Here is a 22,438-nt window from a genome sequence, read left to right as displayed (position 1 = left end):
TATAATGGTTTACAATCCCACTATCTGGTATCACCCAGAAGAGAATGGTTCTCTCCGCAAAATTATTTTATTTTTTTTTCTCCCTCATGTCATCTCAGGGAGTTTTTACTTTCACTGTTCATCTCAGTCATCTCAGCTTGTAACTTAGGCATCAAAATCTAAACCGGGATGTTCAGGAAGCTGTTTCATATTGTGGAAAGCGCTCTGGGAAGTGTTGTATTGTAGTTTAAATGGTATACAGATAAAATGAAATAAAATCCTAAAATCCTGTTTGTTGTGTTTCTTTGCCGTTCTGTTGATGAGCTCCATACAAAATAAGTTTTAAAGCACATCACAACAGTCTAATGGCAAAAAACTAAACAAAAACAGTAGACTTTTATACAAAATAATGTTCAGTTTATGTATATCTTAAATAGGCGACACAGTGGCTTAGTTGTTAGCACTGACGCCTTACACCTACAGGGTCTGGGTTCAATTCCCCCTCGGGGTCTGGCGCCCCGTATACAGGATACAGTGGCATAGATGATGAGTATATCTTAAATCAAATACAGAACTCTCTGTGAATAATATACTATTCACACACACACACATACAGAGAGAGAGAAAGAGCAAATGAGAAGTAAATAACATTTACATTTACAACCTTTGAGGAAACCCATAGAACATAATGCATTTAATGGTTTTCCACTAGAAGCATGATTCATTTCGTGTTCATAGCATAAATGAATTCGAATGTTATGAAATACTGTACTGTGCATGTTCTCATACAGCATAACGCAATGCAATAGAGGGCTGTCCAGCCACCCATAGAGGGCAGCATTATATCACAGTATCTACTTATTTTTTGTGCTGAGTGAACTTCTGTACATGCTTCATGAAAATGAGGACAAACCGAAGTCATTGTGTCCTAGAAAGACCTTTCAGACAGAGCCAGCACTGAAAATGCAACACCTAGGCAACACCACCAACACCTGGGGCATGTAGCGTCCTCAACTGACTGGCTTTAGTATAGAAGGCAATATGTTTGATAACACAAATGTATTACACAGTGATCTCAGTTTTTCGAGATATTTCATCTGCAGTAGTTTCTAATTTATGCTTTTAAAATAAAGGAAGCTGAACAAGAAAAAGCACTGTATACGATTAGATAGATAGATTTTTTAAAAAATCCTTCTATGTTTTATCTTTTCACGTTAACCATCTGAGGCTGAAAAAAATAACTGTTCAGGTAAGAGGAAAAACACAAAACCCCCCCTATTGTGCACTCGAATCGAGTCTGTTCTTCCATAAATCTGAGTCTAGTTTGTTCCAGTACACCCAAACTACACTTGAAGAAGTGAGAGCACGCAAGAGGAACTGAAGACGAGAAAGACTAAGACTCCTCTGTCCCACACGCGTGCCCTTGTGGAGGTGTTGGAGTGCCTTGTTCAGTCTTGATTTCCATACCTGTTTCCACACACTCACAGCAGTGATTAATGACAAGAAGCAAACTTGATTAGCACGCAAAAGAGACCACCTGTAACAAAGTAGGCCCTGCTCTCCTACTCTCCTACTCTCCGCTCTCTTTCTGTTACCCCTTTCCGTTTCAGAACGCTAATGAACATGCCTCTGGACGGCATGAAAGGTGTGATTAAGCAAGAGGTACCTCCTTCAGTTTCACAATGCAGCTCTTTTATGAGGCAGATATTTATGCAGAGTGGTGCTCTCAAGCTTTCGGAGAGCTGAAAAGGGAGATATGATAAAGGAAAAAAAAAGAAAACGCTTTTGGAGTTACATAAAGAGAAACAAGGATTTGGAGCACTTGTGGGGAACCATTAGAGAGATGGTGTCAGAATATAAATGCAAATTATTATCATTATTATTATTATTATTTGCTTGTGGTAAGGAAAAGAGATCAAGCTGAGCATATGGTAAAACAGTTAAAGAAGTTTAGGATCTGTTGCATGGCTCAGTGATTACACAAAATTCCTGCAAGCACAAAGCGCCGCACAGAGAACGCCTTCGTGTTTCATAAAAATGATACACCGGCGACATTAGTGCGTCAATGAAACGTTTGCTGAGCACACTTTTTTTTTTTTTTGGCGCACAATATTAACAGGTAGCAGCAGTATTGATATTGAGAGTGGTGTAAAATCCAATGATTTTTACCATCATTCAAAGGCCTAATTCGATATACCCAAACGTAGAGCCGCGTTTTTAAAGCATCCTTTCTCTTTACGCTCATTAGACTACTTGAAAGCATTATCACCTCACTCGGCTGAATTTAACATTCGCACTTTTGCTTAATCTGAAGTGCTACTGCATTGGTTTATAATACAGCAGCACAAAAGTTTACCGAACCTTTGCAATATTTATATAGATCAGCATAATTGCATCATTAATCTTGCACTAATAGCTCCTCAGGTACTGCTTAGATGCACATAATTATATCTGCCCAGCTCTGTGTATCTGGAAATTCTTAATATTATATTATTTACACGCTTATCTTAATTATTAAACTGCTTTTTAATTTTTTTTTTATTTATGCATGATCAGCAGATTCTTATGAATAAAGTCTTGTCATTTCTTTCAGTAACTGCTTTATCCTGGTCAGGGTCGAGGTGGGTCCAGGAACACTTAGGTATTAATCAGGAATAGAGTAATATAATAATAATAATAATAATAATAATAATAATAATCTAATGTCCTAATGCAGAAAAGCAGAAGGGTCTGGTGTGTAATGGTGGTGTAACGGGTAGAACTGTTGCCTTGCACCTCCAGGGTCTGATTCCTGCCTCGGGGTCTGTGTGCATGGAGTTTGCATGTTCTCCCCATGTTTGGTGGGTTTCCTCTGGGTACTCCGGTTTCCTCGGAGACATTCAGATTAGATGAATTGGCATTCTTAAATTGCCGTAGTGTGTGAATGACCGTGTGAGTGTGCCGAGCCTCCAGGCCCCCTGTGACCCTGTATACAGGATAAAGTGGTATAGACGATGAGCGCGTGAGTGAGTGAGAGAGAGAGAACACAGATAAACAGTCTGTAATGTTCAGGATGATGTTATACACATAAGGAAAGTTAATTTAACTAAAGGAAAAAAAGAGACAAAGAGCAGACACAAGACTGCCAGAGCAGCTTCATCTTGGCCTGGCAAAGATTTTACAAGACTCTGGAACTGTAATGAAAGGCTAAACACTATTCTTCCAAAAGTTATTACCTCAATTAGTGTTTTAATGGTGGCAGTAGAGAGCAAGGTCTAACTGCCTCCTATAAGTGTGTAGTTAGGTTAGGATCCGGTGACTGTAAAGACATCAGCAAATGATTTAAACATCATTTTTACCACTATTAAACTATTCAGTGACCTTGTGCCTTGTGGGTAGGAGAGGAGTTATCCAGGAAGAGACGACTCCCATAAGGATATAAGTTTGTTAGCGTAGGATAAATGTGATCAGAAGAACTTGAAACTGAATTGCAGGGACAGTTTCTTCTGGGACAATTGGACACAAATCAATTCAGAAAAATGCCTCTTACAGTGAAACAGAGACAGATTTTTTTTTTCATCTGCTGCCCATCTGTACATAGTAACCATGACAACACAACATTTTCCAGTGTATGTATATTATATTTATTTTTCCACAAAATCGCAAACTGTGGAGAACTGTGTTGATCCTAACGAAAATAACTGAAATGAAAAACATTAAATTTAAAGACATTTTTACACAATTATATCCACTTACATATAATCTTATTTTTATCTTTCAAAAAAAAAATAGCTACAACATTTCTGTCCCAAAACAAAAGTATTAAAAAAAACCTACCATAAACACACACAAACAAACACACATTATTGCTATATAAACCTCTAACTGTTTTTTTTTTTTTGGGGGGGGGACAACGACAATGAGGCATGAAACACAAAGCTGATAGAGAGGTGTGTCTCTACAAACAGAGGGCAAAGGGAAAAGGCTCTTTATTAATTCAACGGAGCAGGTTCATGATAATAACCCCTAAAGTATTTACATACAGATTCATTCTGCCTTCTCTATAGAGGATTCAAAAGCAGGCCAGCATTATCTTCAAGTAGCTACTCGACATTAATGAGAAACACTGCTGTTGAAGAGGGAAGGCAGGCAACAGAAAGTTCATAATGGACGAAAATTATAATGGGACAGAGTGCTACCCATTTACCTATTATAACACTGAAGGGTATTATTTAACAGACCTGACCAACACACAGAGGGAGAATTTGTGCCAAAACCCCATTTACAGTTGACTTAAGCAAGTAAATGGTTTCTTTAACTAACATTCAGCTGAACATTATGTACATAATCAACAAAACCCTTACTCTGGGCCTAATTGAGACAATTAACGTAACCCGAATGCTTGTTAAAGTTGCTCTAAAAAGTCGAAAACTTACTTAATAAAGGTGATCTCTATGAACACAGTGCCTGTGGTCGTTTCGTTTACAATCATTCAGGTTTTCTAAACATGAATGGACTGAAAATTTATCTGGTGTTTCAGAGAGCAGGATCTCTTCTATAACATCGGGAAGAGTTTGAGAAAATTGATTTAATACAGCGCACTAAGAGAAGATGTTTATCTTTTTCAGTCAATAATTGTTTTTTTTCTGCTGTTCAGTTTTTCTGAAGTTATTACATCCAACATTTTAGTTCATTTTCTCCCACTAAGAGCAAACAGTCATCAAATCATCTTCCTACCATCCATTAATCTAGTGGTTAAAAAAAGCAAACCAAACAACAAAACAACAACAATAAAATAAGATAAAATAAAACAAACAAAAAAACCCATCAAATTAAATAAAATAAAATAAAAAATTGTTAGTCACGCTAAATTAACACAGTCTAACAGACCTCACAATATATCACAAACCAGACCTGGTAATTACTCAAATTTGTAAATATATTTTTTATCCCAGATTAAACCGCCTGCACTTAAAATGAAGCTTAATCCACAGGTTTAGGGATTCTCCATGAGGACCAAATTTCAAAAAGATCTTTCTTCAATATGTAACATAATTTTTGTGTCATGGCAAAAGACATACAGTAGATGATAACCCGAATTTCAAATTTTGTCAAAAGGGTGCTCACGGGATAGCATAACACCATCATAAGTTCATTCTGACAACAGACGAAACATTTCAGTAACCTGTTAATCCTGGGCAGTGCAAGACCAGTCCATTGCAGTAGAGAAAAAATTATAAAGGCTTATTCCAAAAGAGTCAGCTGTCATAAAAACTGATTTTGGTCATTTTGATTTCAATTCGCACTGCAAAAAATGTCTCATCATCGTTGATTACTTATCAATATTGAGAAATATTCTTGAATCTAGCCAAACCTATCTATATTTTCTTAAAATAAGTTTATACCAAACCAAATATAAGATTATTAAGTTTATTTCTAGTCAAATGTTACTAAAATTGCAGGTAAGAAAAATTGCGTTTTATTGATTCTTGGTAAAATTATTTTGAGAAATAGGTTTAGCTGGATTTAAGAATATTTGACTTGCTAAGTTGTTGTTTTTGCAGCGTGGCATTACTGGCGAAACATGTTACAGAGAATTTTTTTAACATACAGCTGTGTTGTGACATTTTCTGGTTTACATTACGCATCACTATAACTCATTTCATACTGCAACATAATAACCCAATGCACTCTAATTGAGAATAATAAACAGTATGTACAGCTGACATTTATGAATTCTAATAAAGAATAAAATTAAATTCACATAAGAGTCTACAACAGAAGTATAGTCTAAAAAATTAGGCTTGAAACTGTTATATCCCAATCGTGCGTCAACAAAAATCTGTTCCTCTTTCTAGATTATACTAGATTTAATTTACAAGTAACAACTAAATCACCAAAAGATAATAGCTGATACTTATTGCAATAATATTTTATAAATCAGTAAATCATATAATTTATGCATAACATTTTATGTCAGCTGTCATGAAGGGTTTATGTTGACATTATGTAGTCCTATAAACACAACCCTCAGGTGATAGATACATAAATAATTTTGTCCCCCCACACAGCGGTATCGGAAGCTATAGCAAACAGATTGAACATACTAACACCAGATGGTGTTTATGCACAGTTTCAGAAAAAAAAAACTATTTATGTATCCCACTGTAACAGAAACCACAATCAACCATTTTACCCCAATTACATGTTAAGTTTAATGTGCTATGCTGAAAAAAAAGAAAAGAAAAGAAAAACAGGTCTTGAATGGGAAAGATGAAGAAACAGAGTGAGACTGTTATGGTGCATCACACACAAATCTTCGATGGAAACCAGTGGAGAGACACATTTGCTGAGTATCAATCTCTCAGTGAATCACTGTGTTTCAGTAGCAGTAATCGATTTCTTCGTTGGCTAGAACAACAGCCGTTCTGCAGGGAATGTAAACCTGTAAAAGAAACAAAAGAAGCAAATAGAGTAGGGCCTGAATTTATCCATCTCTGAGATAAAATACTACACTTTTAAATGTGGTTATACAGGATATAGCAATTTAGCATAGTTTATACATAACGGTGTAAAAACGACTCGAGAATTCCCCAGTCTGCTCATGCAATTCACCAGCAGCTCATGCAATGGTGTTGGTCGCACAGGTTCACAAATCACTGGTTATTATTAATGTACTTGTTCTGATGCATTATTTGTGACACAGAGTTGAATTAAGGATGATCTACATAATCTAAGGCACAAAAATAATACTGAAATGGTCACTAATAGCACAGGAGGTCTGGAGCACAGCTTACTGTACATCCCACAGTGCTTGAATTAAGACAACATAGTGACAAGTAGTCCTCATGCTATTGTTGTGCTTTTGTCCTTCTTTCAGATCAGCAAACCTGCTTACAACAAAGCACAGGTTTTACATCGGATGCCCTTCCTGATATAACCCTTCCAATCTATTCGGCATTAGGATCAGCACTAAGGATGACTTGCAATCAGATGCCCCGGATATCGAAACCCCGGCTTTCCGCATGCCATGTGAGAAGCCTTCCACTTAGCCATTAATGCTTCAAAGGGTAGTACCATAAACCGGCAGGTATAAAAGTATATGAGTTACACTTCGATCTAAAAATGAGTCATGTGTTGTGCTGACAGTGCACTAATCTACTTATCTTTCGCAGTAAATTCCAGCAGGCTACTTTACCGACTCTAATCTTTATATCTCTGTGCTTATAGTGTAGCTATCTGGCTAGTGACTTCCAATAGACCGAGGAAATATGCATCATCTTAATTGGTAATCATGTTTGTCTTCTCAGCACGAAACAGCTGGCATGCATGAAAATGTGTGTAAAACAAAGGAAGGCATTCATGAAAAACCTTTACTTTAATCAGTATTATAAAATGTTATTTAATCTGAATTTATATTTATACACAGACACACTGGTCAATTAGTTACGTTAAGTTAGACCTTTATTTATCACATATACATTACAGCACAGTAGAAGTCCTTCTTCGCATATTCCAGCCTAACTGGGATCAGAGCGCAGGCTCAGCCATGATAGAGCCTGGAGCAGACAGGGTTGAGGGTGTAGTATTTGCCTTGTTCAGGGGCCCAACAGGGTTGAGGGTGTAGTATTTGCCTTGTTCAGGGGCCCAACAGTGGCAAACTGGCGGAGCTGGGGCTTGAACCGCCAATCTTAAGATCAGTAACTCAGTGCCTTGACCCGCTGAGCTACCACTACCCACCAGGATCAGCCAAGAACCCAGGACTTACCCATGCCCACAGGAACCAAAGACTAGATTGTCTCGTCCAATGGCACAAAAAATTCAATACAACAAAGCTAGATGAAAAAAATTTATACTGCCTAGATGGCACCAGAACACCAATCGCACCACAGCCTACACATGGGGCCCAGTGGGCAAAGAGCCCAAGAACTTTGGCTCATAATCAACTAACCCCTACGCTTTAACTTTGCTTCAACTTGAAAATTAAAAAGCTTATTAATTTTGCTTCATGTCAGGCCAATCACATCACCCTGTTGGTGATTAGTTTCCTTTAATGGTCTGCTTCATTATTTTTTTTCTGTATTTACATTTTTATTTAGTGAGATATCACATCACTCAAGAAACACAATGTATCTGATACATAAAAAACAGGTCTTGAACAGCAGGATGGAAAATCAATAATTACAACTTTTTTCCTTTAATTTATTATTTTTTTTAAAGTAACCTGCTAGCTGCTGGACAGCAAAACATCTCAAGCCTCTAGCAGTGTGAAGATTGTTGGTGCCGCCTCAATATGAATTCTCTTTCAAACACAGACTAAGACAAAATGTGTTAAATGCCCTGTAGTTCGTGTTAACAGTTTAAGATCAGCCATTTTTCTCACCTCTAGTGGCATATTATTTCAATCACTGGTCTTGTGCATTTCATTTTCAGTGTTTTAAATATGTTAGGTTTCGCTTTGGAAATTTACTGTTTGCTTTGCATGAAAACAGCTGTTTCAGTTTTTTCTGACAATGTGCAAATGCTCTCAATCAATTCCTATTCATTTAAATCAAACTCATCTATGCTTTAATAGCAGCCTGTTACCTATTCTGCAGATTTCACCATTACTGTATTCCGTGGTAGTACGACTTACAGGCCAATCAGCATTGTCAAACACATCATGTGTTTGCAGAGGAACTGTAATTATCTGACTCAGTCCACGCAACCCTAACCGGCTGATTTCCTTTCTTTAATACTGATGAGGAAGAGAGGAAAATTTTGGGGGAGCTTCTCACCTATTCCATGCTGTATTTACCACAATGACATCTGAAGTTCAGTCCCAAAATAGGCTCTGCCTCAGTTGGATGAGTCACTTGGGGTCTGACACCCTGTAATTCTCCTTTAATGCTATTCCAAGAGAATCACATGTACCTTCCTAGCCAGAATCCACTTAACATGCTTAAAAATGAAGCCAGTTGGGTAGAGCAACTCCCGCTGGAGTTAGAGCCGCAACACACTGTAGCATTTCGCACAGTCCCATCTTGCCCACCCGTGAGCTTTCCCTTCTTAAGACACCTAAGTTAACCAAGAGCGAACAGTGGCAAACATACAAAGTTGACTCCACAGAGGCCAAAGGCACGTTTCAGTGCTCCTCTCCTCCCACTGAAAGCTTGCTGGTTCCCCCCGATGCTTCTGAGAGCGTTCGCTGGGCTCAGAATTCTGGCACGGGCGAGGCGCCACGGGAGCTGAACGAGCCAGCACTGCAACACTGACAACAGACAGTGGTGACTAATTAAACCGATTCAGCAGGGAGAAGGGGAGCTGGAGCACTGCTGTTCAAAGAGGAAGAGCGAGAGAGCGAGAGAGAGCGAGAGAGAGCAAGCGAGAGCGAGGGGAACGTGAGAGAGAGAGAGAGAGAGAAAGAGAGGGGGGAAACGAAAACGAGAAAGTGTGAGAGAGGAAGAATCGAAGCACCTGGCGAGACAAAAGCTACCACTGTGCAGGAAACTATACAATGTCAACAACATTTATTTTCCAGGGCAGAACAAAACAATAGTGACAAATAGCAAATTAATTGGCAAACAAAGAACAACACATATCCCTAATGTTATTACTGTGCGGTGTCATACAAATGTTGATGAATGTTTCCCATGTTATGGAACACGCTGCAGTGTCAAGCGGGAGAATCTCAAAATAAGGCTTCCATACTGGCAATTCATTACGTGTCAAATAGAAGTTCAGAAATTCAAAACTGCAGAAAAGTTATACGATTTTATCGTAGATTAAGATGTTAACACCTTTTTTTTTCTGATCCGTTGGCATTCCTAGCACACATTTAGAGACCAGCTCATTCAAACCACTTACAGAGATGGAAAGAGACTACCTGTCTACTTTGAAAAAAAGGTGACTCAATATCATAACTGTATTATTTACCTGCTACTGAATATATGTGAGAAGGTACACCAGTACATTGCTTTAAAGAATCCGCTTTTTCTAAGACCTAACATGGCCTTGAGCTTGTATTTTCTGACAAGGATTGTGCATGAGGTGCTTGGGGGCCTTACTGGTCTACAGAATTCACTTTGGCACATAAATATTCAACAACAACAAAATGAAAACCCTGTATGATGTGTGCCGCAACGAAAAGCAAAGCATCAGAAAGCATCTTTACTGTCTCATTCTCGGCACATTACAAGTCTTTGAAAGTCTTAGAAAAAAGATAAACAAACCAAAAAAAAAAAAAAAAACCTCAAGGAGTAAATTCAGTTCCCATCTCATGGCATCTCTGCAGGCCTTTGATTCTGCTCTCGGAATCTCTCTGACTCGAATTTTGTGAAGTGTTTGCTTGTGGTGGAGAGGCAGTAAAGCTTTGAGATGTACTGCTGCAGTGAGATGAATCAGTGCACGGACCTGCAACGCTAGCGGAGTTAAAATAAGCTTTTCCTGGCTCGAAGCACTAACCATTCACATTGTTACACAATTTATCCCTCTATCCAGCCCTTGTTCCATGAAGACAGATATGCTTTATATGGATTTTCACACAGGGCGAGTAAAGACAAACTTCTCAAAGAAACTTTTGTGACATTCAGCATTTACAGATCAGGATTTAAAGAACAGGTTAAAAACTATAGATCTAAATTGTGAAAAAGTTTAAATCCTACTATATACTATATATATTAGCTAACTAATTAACAGGAAAGGGAACGCTTACAAAAACTTGTCAGAGAGAAAGCAGGAGTATTATTTATTGTGAGCTGTGGTGCTTCATTAGGCCAAGCCATTAGCTCTATTAGCTTTTTTTGGTCAAGGCTAGAAAATGGTTCACTCTTCTAAAAGTTGTTTAGAAAGGGTTGCATTAAAATATTTTATATACAGAGAAATCCATATTTTAAAAATGAACAAAAAACATTATTTAGAATGTCTACACAGCAAAACGCATGACTGGAAGGTAGTTGATGCATCAGCATTGTGTAATTTGTAAGAAACAAAAATGTGGCAGGGCTTGCAGTTAAATGAACTCATACCATGTAGGAGTTATGTGCTTAGTAATGCCTTGTAGTTTAATGCAGTTCATTAAACAAAATCGATTTCATTAACCCTTAAAACTTAAGTGGCATGGATTCATTGGCGCACTATTGGTCAATCGCAAAAAAAAAAGAAAGAAGAAAAAAAATTCTTATAACGGAAGTCCTGTCAAACAATGAGACATCAGACATCAAACTGTGCATTTGGGTTTTCTGATATGTCAGGTAGAACCCATGCTATCACTACCTTTTAAAACACAGTAATTTTAGCGCTACTAGTTATGAGAATGACATCATAAATATGTCAAACTCATCAAATGCCACAAAACCACATGATAATATGTTTGTGTGCTATTTCTTTATTACTAATTTCTTAAGTTTTTGCTCAGTTATGTGTAAAAAGTTAACCTTTATTTATCACATATACATTACAGCACAGTGAAACTCCTTCTTCGTATATCCCAGCGTAACTGGGGTCAGAGCGCAGGGTCAGCCCAACAGTGGCAACCTGGTGGAGCTGGGGCTCGAACTGCCGACCTTTCAATCATTAACTTTGTGTACTCAGAGCTACCACTGTCCCACCGCCAATTTATATATATATAATTTTTTTTTGCATAATAAAAATGCAAAAATGGCTGAAAATGCTCTGAGTTTTAAGGGTTACCAATTACATTGTAGCTGATGTAATTGGTAGACTGAAGTCTAAAATCTCTCTTCTTCTAAAACAGTGACCCAGAAAACTTCACCATGTTGTCAAAGGTGTTACTACAAAGACGATAACATTAGAAGGAGCGCATGGACATAAATCTCGCAGCTATTTATTTAGAAATTAATCACCACCAATTAATCACCAATCAGAAATTCTAATTCAGAGCATTCAACAGCACTGTGGTATAAATCCTAATCCAATTATTTGCAGCCTCCAATTTGCATAGCTCAAATTAGACTCCGGGATTCACAGAGTTAATCTGCGAGCTTTTTAAGGCGAAAGAGTTTGTCTCTTGCTTTGCTGTGCATTGCTCATTCAGCTAGATCCCGTCAGTTTAAGCATACCATGCATCAGCCTCCGCAACGCCTACAGATGGTAAATGAGAGTCTATTGTCACTCAGTGAGAAGGGGGTAGGGGAGCTGATGGGCCCATTAAATGAGAAAGAAAGCAAAAAGGGACAGAAGAAGTTCTGTGCAGACTCGCGCCGACTTCGAAGCTGTGGCCCTTAAATAAATCATGGAGAAAAATTGTGTGAATATAAAAGGGACATCTTGTCAGTACCTGTCAACAGACAGAATGATTAATTCCCATCATACTGAGGCATGCCAGAGACACGTCGATGGGAGATTCAGTATCTGACAGGAATTCCACGCTGCCTGTGTCTCGCTTCTGCGGCTTACTCGTGGGATTCATATTAGCTGGGCTTGTTAAACTATACTTTGCGTTTAGCTGAAACTGCTTGGTGTAAGATTGTGGCGTTTGAATTAATAAAAAGTTGGGAAGAAAGAAAAAAGAGAATGCATAATTTTTGGTCAGTGGGAAAGGAGGGGGGGAGGGGTTTAACTGATGAAAGCTGTCTTAATACAGTTGAGAATTGCTGCCAAGATAAAAGCAGGGCTTCGGCTTGAGCGGAAAGAGTCCTGACCTAATGCACTTCAAGTAAGTGCGAGAACATTTACTAAGCAATTTCTTGCCAAATTAATTCAGTTTCAGAAGGGAAATGTTTATTTATTGATCTTTCTTACAGTATATAATAAGACAACTAAAGAGCTTTAATCTTAGGTTTTGAGGTAATTAGCATATTAAAATCCTAGTTAGGAATCTCTTCCATGACAAAACACAAGCGTTTGAAACACAAGACCTCCCCAGTGAAAATGCAGCAGTGTATTTACCGCATACCAGACTCTCCATTGGGAAACCTAGAGCTAATAGTGACAATGTTTTCATGCTGAAACTAAAATAGAAGTCAGACTGAAATGAAGATCCTATGGCATATTAGTAGTAAGGACATTTGAAGGTGCACTATATCGAGCTTAGACTGTAGATCGATACATACTGACCATTGCCGTCTAGTGAGGCACTATCAGTTTCAACTAGAAATAATATGACTACAATTACTCTGTGGGCTTTATTGGCGCTGGTCGTCTAATACATACAGCTAGTAATACGGAGCAGTTACATTCCTGACCTCCAGAACACTGAAGGAGGAAAAAAAAGGATCTTTAAAAGATCACACAAATACCAGGCTTGACTCTGATGATCTGTACATGAACAAATCTGGGGAAAAAACAAACAAACATCATAACAAGTGCAGAATTTTTTTATTTTTTTTTTTACATTTTTTTGTATTTAAACCTGAAATGGATGCGGACTAGGTGGACTAATCAAAGGCTCAAGTTCATATTCGATTTCCATTGAAGATGTATGCTGGTTGTTAATTTTAATCACTCGCACAATGTTTAGAATTTAAACCACAGTGATCCTGAACAGTGAGGTACTAATGATACTGTAAATGTCACACACATACGTTGACTTAAGCCTAGCCAGTCCACCTGCTGACATGTTTTTGAGTAAAAGGAAGTAAACACTAAAGACACAGGGAGAACATTTGAAAGCTCTGCATTGTACCGGTTTACCGCTGAGAAGGGAACCAGGAACACTACCCACAGCAATCCCGCATGTTACCTGTGTACTTTCCCCTGGTTTCACACATAAAGGATGAATTCTTCAAACATTAACTTCCTTCTTTCTCACCATCTCCCTCCTTTCCGCACTTTTACAGAGTGCATCTCTAGCGATTGAGCCTTTACTCTTCTGCTGTTTGTCAAAAAGTGTAAAATAGCTACAGTATGCTGCTCTCTTCACAATGCTCTATTATTAACTTGATGAGGATAATGAAATTGCTGCTTGGACTTGTATGGAATATTTTTGACGCTAAAACTCTTAACATCTGTATTGCAAAAATTACGACCAGGTATATTTATTTACTCTTTTATCCACATCCCAACTCTACATCCTATGCGCTTTGCAATGCAAGACAGTTACATAAACTCACTCTGTTTCAATCCATCCTTTTCACCCTCTTTACACCAATCTTTGTCTAAAACTCTATGTAAATGCGTACCACTCGACACCCTCCACTGTTCTCTCTCTGGTCTGAGAGGTTAGTCATGCCCCTCCACATCAAAGCTTACTAATCTTGGGCCTTTTTCCCAAAAATGAATCAAACCATATCCTTCCCAGAACTAACCATCCGACCTTGCTGTTCAAATTTGCACTGTTAAATTCTGCTCTCTAACTGATAAAGCTAATCTGCTTAATGGCATCACTCACAAAGCTCTTGACATGCTTTCACAGAAACCTGGCACACAGCATTTGACTTCCTAGAACTGCAACTGCTCATCCTTACATGACATGACGGAACCATGACTGAGGAGAAAATGAGAAAGCCTGGCTGTAGTTTATCATAACCCAAAAATGTTCATGGCACTGTCTCATGAAGAAAACTCATTGATGCACCTAGTTATGAAAGTGTTTAGTAAAACATCACTGCTGGTTATTTTGTGCTTTGTCCTCTGCATGTTTATTGACACCGCCTGTGTTATTATCTTTTATCTTCTCATTTTACTTCTCTTCTCAAATAGCTCAATTTAAAACAGTAATGTCTCAGTTATAATTGCGTCACAATAACAATGTAGACCAAACAAGTTCTTTCTTTACTTCCCTTCAAGCTTCATCTAACACCAAGTGTGACATATATTTTCACTTTGAAGTCACTTTCCATAAATACATCCTTATACTGGTTTGCTAGGCTACTGATCATCAGTACCACCGGTCTAAACCACTGTTCGGGATCTTTATTTAATTTAAATATTTTAAGACGTTGTACAAGATGTTAGAACCTTGACTTACCAGCACTCAAAAAAATGAACATGGCTACCTGTTATATGTACTAAAATGTAATATGTGTTTTGTACATAATAATTTCATGTTTTCAAGATGAACATGAATAAATTATGTTGTATTTACATGAAATTCAACAACTTAACATGTATTAGATTTAATCATGTTGAGATAAACCAAAGAGATCTTGTCACTATGAAAACCGGAAATATCGCGAGAAGAGAACACAGCGTGTTGAGAAGACAAACGTTTGGCGGGCGTGTGGAAAAGGTAAGCAGGAATTAATTCCCATCTTTCTAAATAGAAACAAAATACTGAACATAAATGTCACCTGCTGTTTAGCGATGTTTAGTCACGTTATTTTGGTTTAAGCTATTTCTTGTATTTTTAATCACACTTAAAATACCGACGGTTATATGCGCGTGCTTAATCTGCGGTTCGGTTCTGGTTTCGGTCTGTTCTCATGAGTTGTGAAGCGAGAGGAAGAAAGTATAAATATTGTTCATTTGATAAATTAAGTATCATGAATTTTAATTGAATCTATCTCTGGATTTTTTCACAGGAGTTTGTGAGTGAAAGTGTCCTGTCTGCATCTGACTTCATGATTTTCCTGACCAACCGTCTCTAACGGTCATATTTAAAAGTCATAACGGACAGTAATAAAGTACAAAACTTTCTGTTGGTGTTAAAAAAAAAATTCTATGATTAATACTTATTTGTGGTGTTTTATGTTTTGTACATCTTTTCAAATTGAGACTTCATTTGTAAGTTGCTGCTGGTGTAAAATAAAAATCTCTGTTTTATCCTGTTTGTCTTCTGCTTCCTTCCTTCACAGAATTCTGTTGACCAGGTCTTGAAATTTAAATTTACTTGAGTTAGATCAACTTAATTTACAACTGAAAAATGTGTAGTACCAACGCTATTAATTTATGTTAACAGTATTAAATTATGTTGGACGCAGCTGTAGTAAATAAGTTAAATGAACCTAATAAAATTAATTTGACTGAACCTAAGAACATTAAGTTGGGCCAACAAAATTGCTTAACGCTGAAAGAAAGCCATTAAATCAGGTGGAAATTCTTTCCATAATTTAATTACGTTCATTCAACAAATTTTTTTTTTTTTGAGTGAGGAGAGGACAAATCCAAAATAGAAAAAAAGACTTTACACATCATTTGACTCCCGTCATCAAAACGAGTTCTCAGCAAAAAATGAATGCAACACTGGATCCACACAAATGTTGTGACATTGCATAAGGTTGAAGAAACAAATATGCCACATAATCGAATATAAAGGTAGTACAACCAAATACTGTATTGTTTTTTGTTGTAGAACTCAACCCCTCCAGATACGATACTGAGTAGAAACACCTCTGATAAATTTTTTCTTTTGTATACCGGTTCATCAAAATATTTTTTTTTACTCCATTCTTATTCTAAAATACACTTGTTTCCTCTCAGGCTAGTGAAAAAAATGTTACTATTAAGCCTAAGTTCAACATGCAGCATTGTATAATTTATGCATGACAATGCGACTTTATTTAAACAGAACTGCCCAAGTCACATCTGTGCTTACTAACCTTGGCCTCACAGCTCATCAAAGGATTTTGTAATTTGTTGGCATGAGTTGACATTTCCATGGATTTAAGACATTAAGAACTCGTACTGTAATTCATCCTTCTAAAGACCCTTTAATGCTTAAGGCCTGAGGCAACTGCCTGTCTTTCCTGGCCTGTAGGTATGCATCTGGTGGGCTTCTTTGATAGCAAAGTCTGGCAGAACACTGATAACCACAGTAGGGGCGAGTGTAAAAAAAAAAAAAAAAAAATACAATTATCATGTTGGAAAACTGTTTAACGGGTCAAGAGAGATTATTATCATTGTTGAAGACATGCTACTAAGAACCAAGAAAAGTAAGTGAGAGGCTAATAGAAATATACTAGAGCGATATCAAATCACACCTGCAGCTTGTCTTTGAAACATGGTGACATGATCATGTAAGGGAGCCTGAGGAAATGCTTCACCTTATGGATCTTTATGCATCACTTGTCTGGCAAGTGCCAAGAGCAGGATTTGGCAATCCACAACTAAAAACTGAAACACAGCGCATTCCAACTGCCGTTTATGAATATTTAACATTTCCCACTTTGCACGCTCCTATTTTCTCATACAATTATCAATTTCAGTCATCAGAGAACCAGATGGAACGGACATCAAATTAAGTAGCAGGATGTTGATACTTACTGCCCTGTTCAACAAAAAATGGACCATGGAATAACCTCCCCCAACAGATCATAAAGTTTTTGGAATACAAACGACATGTTTCAACTGAATCAAAAGTTTCTCCCAAGCATACCATCCATGCCAGCAATCTGTCACATTAGAGGCAGGCTAATAGAGCTTCTAAACGTGCAGCTAGTTTACAGGCTCAGCAAAATGTATTGTCCCTGTGGCTATACAGCACAAAAGCATTCGATCAGTAAACACAGCAAGCTGTTCTCTGTGGAGGGATTTCTAAAGGAGTATACGACACATCGTCTCTGCAAGAAGGCATGTGGAAATCAAAGCTAATACATTTATCTTACAAAACAGGTGTCAAGACAAGGTAATCAGTAAAGTCGTGAATTCTGAGCTCGGCATTTAAACATGGGGAATTTTATTCAGCTTAATAAATAAATGTCACAAATGCACTGATATCTGGGAACTCAAAAATCCACTGTCCAGAGCCACACCCCAACCTTCTTCTCCTCTACTCTTAACTACTACGTGTGATCTCCGTAAACACTGCTTATATACACTATGCACTATGATGATTCTATCACTGTTTTTCTGTGAATATTTATCACATGAGGCTATTGGAAGTCTATTCGACTTCCTGAAGGTTTTAGTATTTAATAAAGGAGATGAACAAACTCACGCATGCTTTATTTAACATCAACGTAAATATTAATTCATTAGAAACATATAAATTTTTTTTTCTATTGTTCTCACTTCAATCTAAAAGATCAGGGGCTCGCTACAGCCGTATTGCTGAATTGTGCTCCTCCTGCTGGGAAGGAATACACTTCTCTCCATTTGATCTATAATATTATAATATTAATAAAATTCTTTGACAACTTGCTCTAGTTCTTCAAACTTCTACTTCGTCTCATTTACTATTTATATATACAGTATTCCCTTGCACTTTTTCTTGCTTTTACTTCTTTGTCTACATTAATCGGAATAATTTTCTTAGAATTCCATGTTCCTGTTTTTTTCACTCTTGGCTTGGGGACACGGTATGACCTGTTTGCTGCATTCTAATTTTGTGAATAAACCACATGATTAACCTGCAGCTGGCTCTGCAAGTCTTGGTCTCAGTAGTCTTTTTGGATTAGTTCATTTCTTTCAGTTTACAGTTCAATTCGAACTGACGAGCTGGCGTTGTATTTTAATCTAACGTTGAGCACGGGCTAACTGAAACAGCATTGGGAAATGACCTGCTCTACCATCTCAATATTTAATGTGGTTCTTGGACATAGATGCATCATAACTCCTCAGATTCAAATAAAATCTTTAAAAAACCCAGGACCAGATGTAATATTTTGTATGCAGCTGTTTTTTAGGCAAAATGAGGGCATGTTATGTACAAAACTGGCATACAAGCATAAAAACGCATGCAAATCTCCATGCATGCTATAACAAACACACACACACACATATTTCTGGATCTGTAAAAAAAAGTTGGAAGTCAGCAGAAAAAAAAAAAAGGTTTGGAACATTGAAAGTGAGGCTGATTACATATGCTGTTTGATGTACTAATCTTTGGATAATTAGTGACAGCTTTGCATGCTAATTTGTCAGCTTCCCAAACCTAGGTGTAAATTAGGGCTATGCGCATTTGGGCAGCGTAGCCAGGTGCTAGGTTTTCCTGCAGCCTACTTCTGAAAACAGCCAGCAACCTTCTGCAGCTGTATATGTTCATGTTTTTACTCTCTGGTCCTAATTCTAGTAATACACACAGAAAGACAGAAACGTAAAAAATATATGGGACTATATGTTTCATTAGGTCTAAATGTTCACAGAATCCAATACGTAACCCTTTTTACAGATTCTTCGTCATTTAACTCTAATGGGTTAAATGTGTTGAAGGACAAGACTTCACAGTCAGCAGCACCATTCCACTACTCACAAGGACATACACTAGTTACTGTACAAACGTATTCACATAAATAATCCTTCTAGCGCAGTCTCTCACTTTTTCTTCAAGTCTCGCTAATGAAGTGCAGAAAACGGTAAAACGTGAAGCATCAATAAAAATCCGAGTCTCTTAAATCAGCAAAGTAGAAGTGATTGCCAACATTATGTAGTTACATGTAAAGCTTTTCTTTTCACACTGTTTTCCAAGTTAAAAGATGGGAAAGGGCAGAGGAAGATAAAAATAAGGAGTGCCTATGAAGTTATAGAGAGGGTGTTGTACATCGAAAGTCACTGGCTGGAATCAATGGGTTTAATTTTCATGCAATGTGCTTAATTTCTGTCAGGATGCACAGAGAGAGAGAGAGGGGGGGGGAGTACAAAGATATAGACAGAGAAAAAGAATGGAAAAAGATAATGAGAGAGAGAGAAGGACAGATTGAGATAGGCAGAGAGAGAGAAAGCGAGACAGCATGAGAATGAGAAAGATCTCTCTCTATCAGGCTTAGTATACTATACTGTAAATCACTAGATTTGCAGAAGTTTCCACATATAACTGATTCCCATATATCACTACTGTACTAAACACATTATAAGAAGACATAAAAGCATTATAATAAAGAATTGCTTTCACGTGAAAATATTCCCTGCATTTATACTAATGTTTCCAGCTTGTGGTTAAAAAAATCAAAAAACAACTTTTGCCGAGTTATGAAGTTTTTGCCAGTTTGCATACAAAATGAGCCACCATGAGTACACGAGCTAAAATTAGAAACTCACTATGGCTTTGTGTCCTTGAATACTTGTACAGTCTATGTAATCGGTCTGGTGCAGGAAATAAAGAATCCTGTCATACCGTTTGCATAAAAAAACTACACCATTAGAATATTACTTTAGGAAAGAGCCACAAACAAGTTTTAATATGTTTTTAAATCTAGCTCACACTTTTAATCTCTATAATTCTAAAGAAAACCAGACAATGCAAATGAGAACGCAAACAAGCAGATAGACAGACAGAGTGTACTGTATGTACCTGCATGGAGTTTGGACGATCGTTATAGGGAATGGGCTCAGTGAAGAATTCCGTGTTGTGGTCCAGTCGGCCATGACCTCCATACTGAACCCCGTCAGAGTCCAGCTTGATCTTATATCTGGAGCAGACCTGGGTTAAGGATCTCAATCCAACTTCTGGACAAATGCTTTCAGGAACTCAAGAATCTTCTACTATTAAAAAAAAATAAATCAGCATTTCCATACATGTCTAAAATAGCTTCAGGCTAGAAATCGCATCTAGCTCGTGTTAAAGGTTGCCGAGAAAATGAGTCACACCCAACTAAATATTGAAATAAATAAATAAACATTTTTAAAGACTGAACATTTGCTTTGGAGTGTTGGAGATGTGCACTAATTGCCTACTCTCAGGAGAAGTCCACGTTACTCCTTAGAATGCAGAGCTGTGCTGCACATCAGACGTTCTGATTGCTTGGAGCTCCTGGGAGGCGATGACACAGCCGCTCCACATAAACATGCGCTTCAAACTCGATGAGCCACCAGCCAGCCAATTCCAGGCAGAATTATTTATCCATTTCAATATATTAATAATGTATTGCATCAAAAAACTGTTTCAAACAACACTAAACCAGCACACACTATCTCACTCACTGTCTGTGCAACACTAAAGTAAATTAAATATTTAAAAAAAGTAATTGCTTAGACTCATGACCAGAACGAAAAAAAATAAATAAAAAATCTTCAGCGCAGGAAAATAGACTATAAAAGGATAAAAGTAAGACATGATGCTTTGAGTAAAGAAAGAACTGAGCTTTATTGGGAAAATCTGAGGAACTTTTTCTAGCCTTGTACACTGAGCTGTGAGGATTGTACTGCATGGAGAGAGATAAAGAGGCAGACAGAGACACATAATTACAGTTCATCCCTTATGGATTCTGTACGCAAAAAATACCTATATAAGAGTTTACAACTGAATTACTGTAATTTCAAGTTATTAAAAGTAAAATGGTGATGAGTGCTTTACAGAGACATCGAACCAAAATCATCAATATAAAGACTAAACCAGTCAATCGATGAACCCATTAGTTATGACTTGATCTGAGGGAGAAAGTTTAAGAACAGCTGGCAGAGTTTTGACAAATATTGAGTAGTGGGAAGAAATGCAATATTGATAATCATTATTGTTTTGTTATCATGTTATTATTTTAACATGCACTATTTGAGCATTTATGATGCGATACTTAAGTAATTAAATGTATTACTTCTTACTGCATGCAAATCTAGGTTTTTCCTCCATATTACAGTATGATTGAAATACATATCAGAACAGAAATAAATCACATTGCTAAAACATGGTTAGCATGTGGACTGGCCTAAATTATTCATTCATTCATTCATTTATTAGCAGGAACAGATTAATCCTCGTTTGTGTGAATGAGTGTGTGTGTGTGTGTGTGTGTAAATGAGTATGTGAGTGTGCGTGTGCCCTGCGATGGACTGGGACCCTGCCCAGGGTGTACCCTGCCTCCAGGTACCCTAAATACAGGATAAAGCGGTATAGAAAATGAGTGAGTGGATGTACACCAATCGACCATAATGTTAACACAACCGCCAAGTGAACTGAATAAAACTCGTTAACAGTTATATGCCCGTAAGCTGGTGACAGGATCTTGGGCACCCAAGGCTTGTCTACATCTGCTGAGACCAAAGGCCAGCCCGCTCGGTCTGATCCCACAGACAGGCCAATGTAGCACAACCTGCTGAAAAGTGAGACTTGGCTGTCTTGTGGAGTCATACTCTGAGGGGCCAGAGCTGCTCTGTTGGCACAAAAGGAACATTTACATTTATGGGTGATTGTGTAAATGCTTTAATTAAATATAATAAATAAAAAAATGGGCTGCAGATTTGTCACTCATAAAATGTGTAAAAGTGTTAAGACTTTGTGTCTGTCTGTCTGTTCTATCTATCTGTCCTAACATATCTGGCTATGACGTAAGTACTGCAAAACATAACTATACAGAACTTACAGTAACTTGACAATTCTTTGGTTGAAAGTTTGCAGAGTAAAGCGTTATATATATATAAATATTGCTTTACTTTGCAAACTTTTAATCAAAGAATTGTCAAGTTTGGTTCTCTAAAGTCATGTTTTAATACTGTCATTACTATGGTTTTTCAAAGTTGCATAGTGTGTTAAATAAGTAAGAAAAGATAACGGGGGATGCTGTTAGAATAAATGAATCCCTAACATTGTGTCATGATGAATTTAGGATGCTGAATTTCATTCCCATCCACATAACAGCACCCCTGAAACTGTTTCCTTTATCTGATACCCAAACTTGCAACTTGCACAACTTTCTGTTATCACTTATGTTACAGCTGCTATAAACATTTA

The 22,438-nt window shown here is 37.4% G+C and overlaps 1 protein-coding gene across 1 annotated transcript in view; it reads right to left on the bottom strand.

The window, feature by feature from the left end:
- Positions 1-3,597: 3,597 nt before the first annotated feature.
- gbe1b (glucan (1,4-alpha-), branching enzyme 1b) overlaps positions 3,598-22,438 on the bottom strand; it is a 126,264-nt gene continuing 107,423 nt past the window's right edge. The window contains exons 15-16 of the mRNA XM_053507444.1: positions 20,066-20,183; positions 3,598-6,403 (exon numbers count right to left, since the gene is read on the bottom strand). Of these exons, the coding sequence (XP_053363419.1) occupies positions 6,341-6,403; positions 20,066-20,183 (181 nt within the window). The 3' untranslated portion in view covers positions 3,598-6,340. The remainder of the gene's footprint in view (positions 6,404-20,065; positions 20,184-22,438) is intronic.

The sequence above is a fragment of the Clarias gariepinus genome, chromosome 11, assembly GCF_024256425.1.
Source record: "Clarias gariepinus isolate MV-2021 ecotype Netherlands chromosome 11, CGAR_prim_01v2, whole genome shotgun sequence".
Lineage (NCBI taxonomy): Eukaryota > Metazoa > Chordata > Actinopteri > Siluriformes > Clariidae > Clarias > Clarias gariepinus.
Note: the sequence above shows the minus strand (reverse complement) of the source record. Positions and strands in the feature narration are given on the sequence as shown.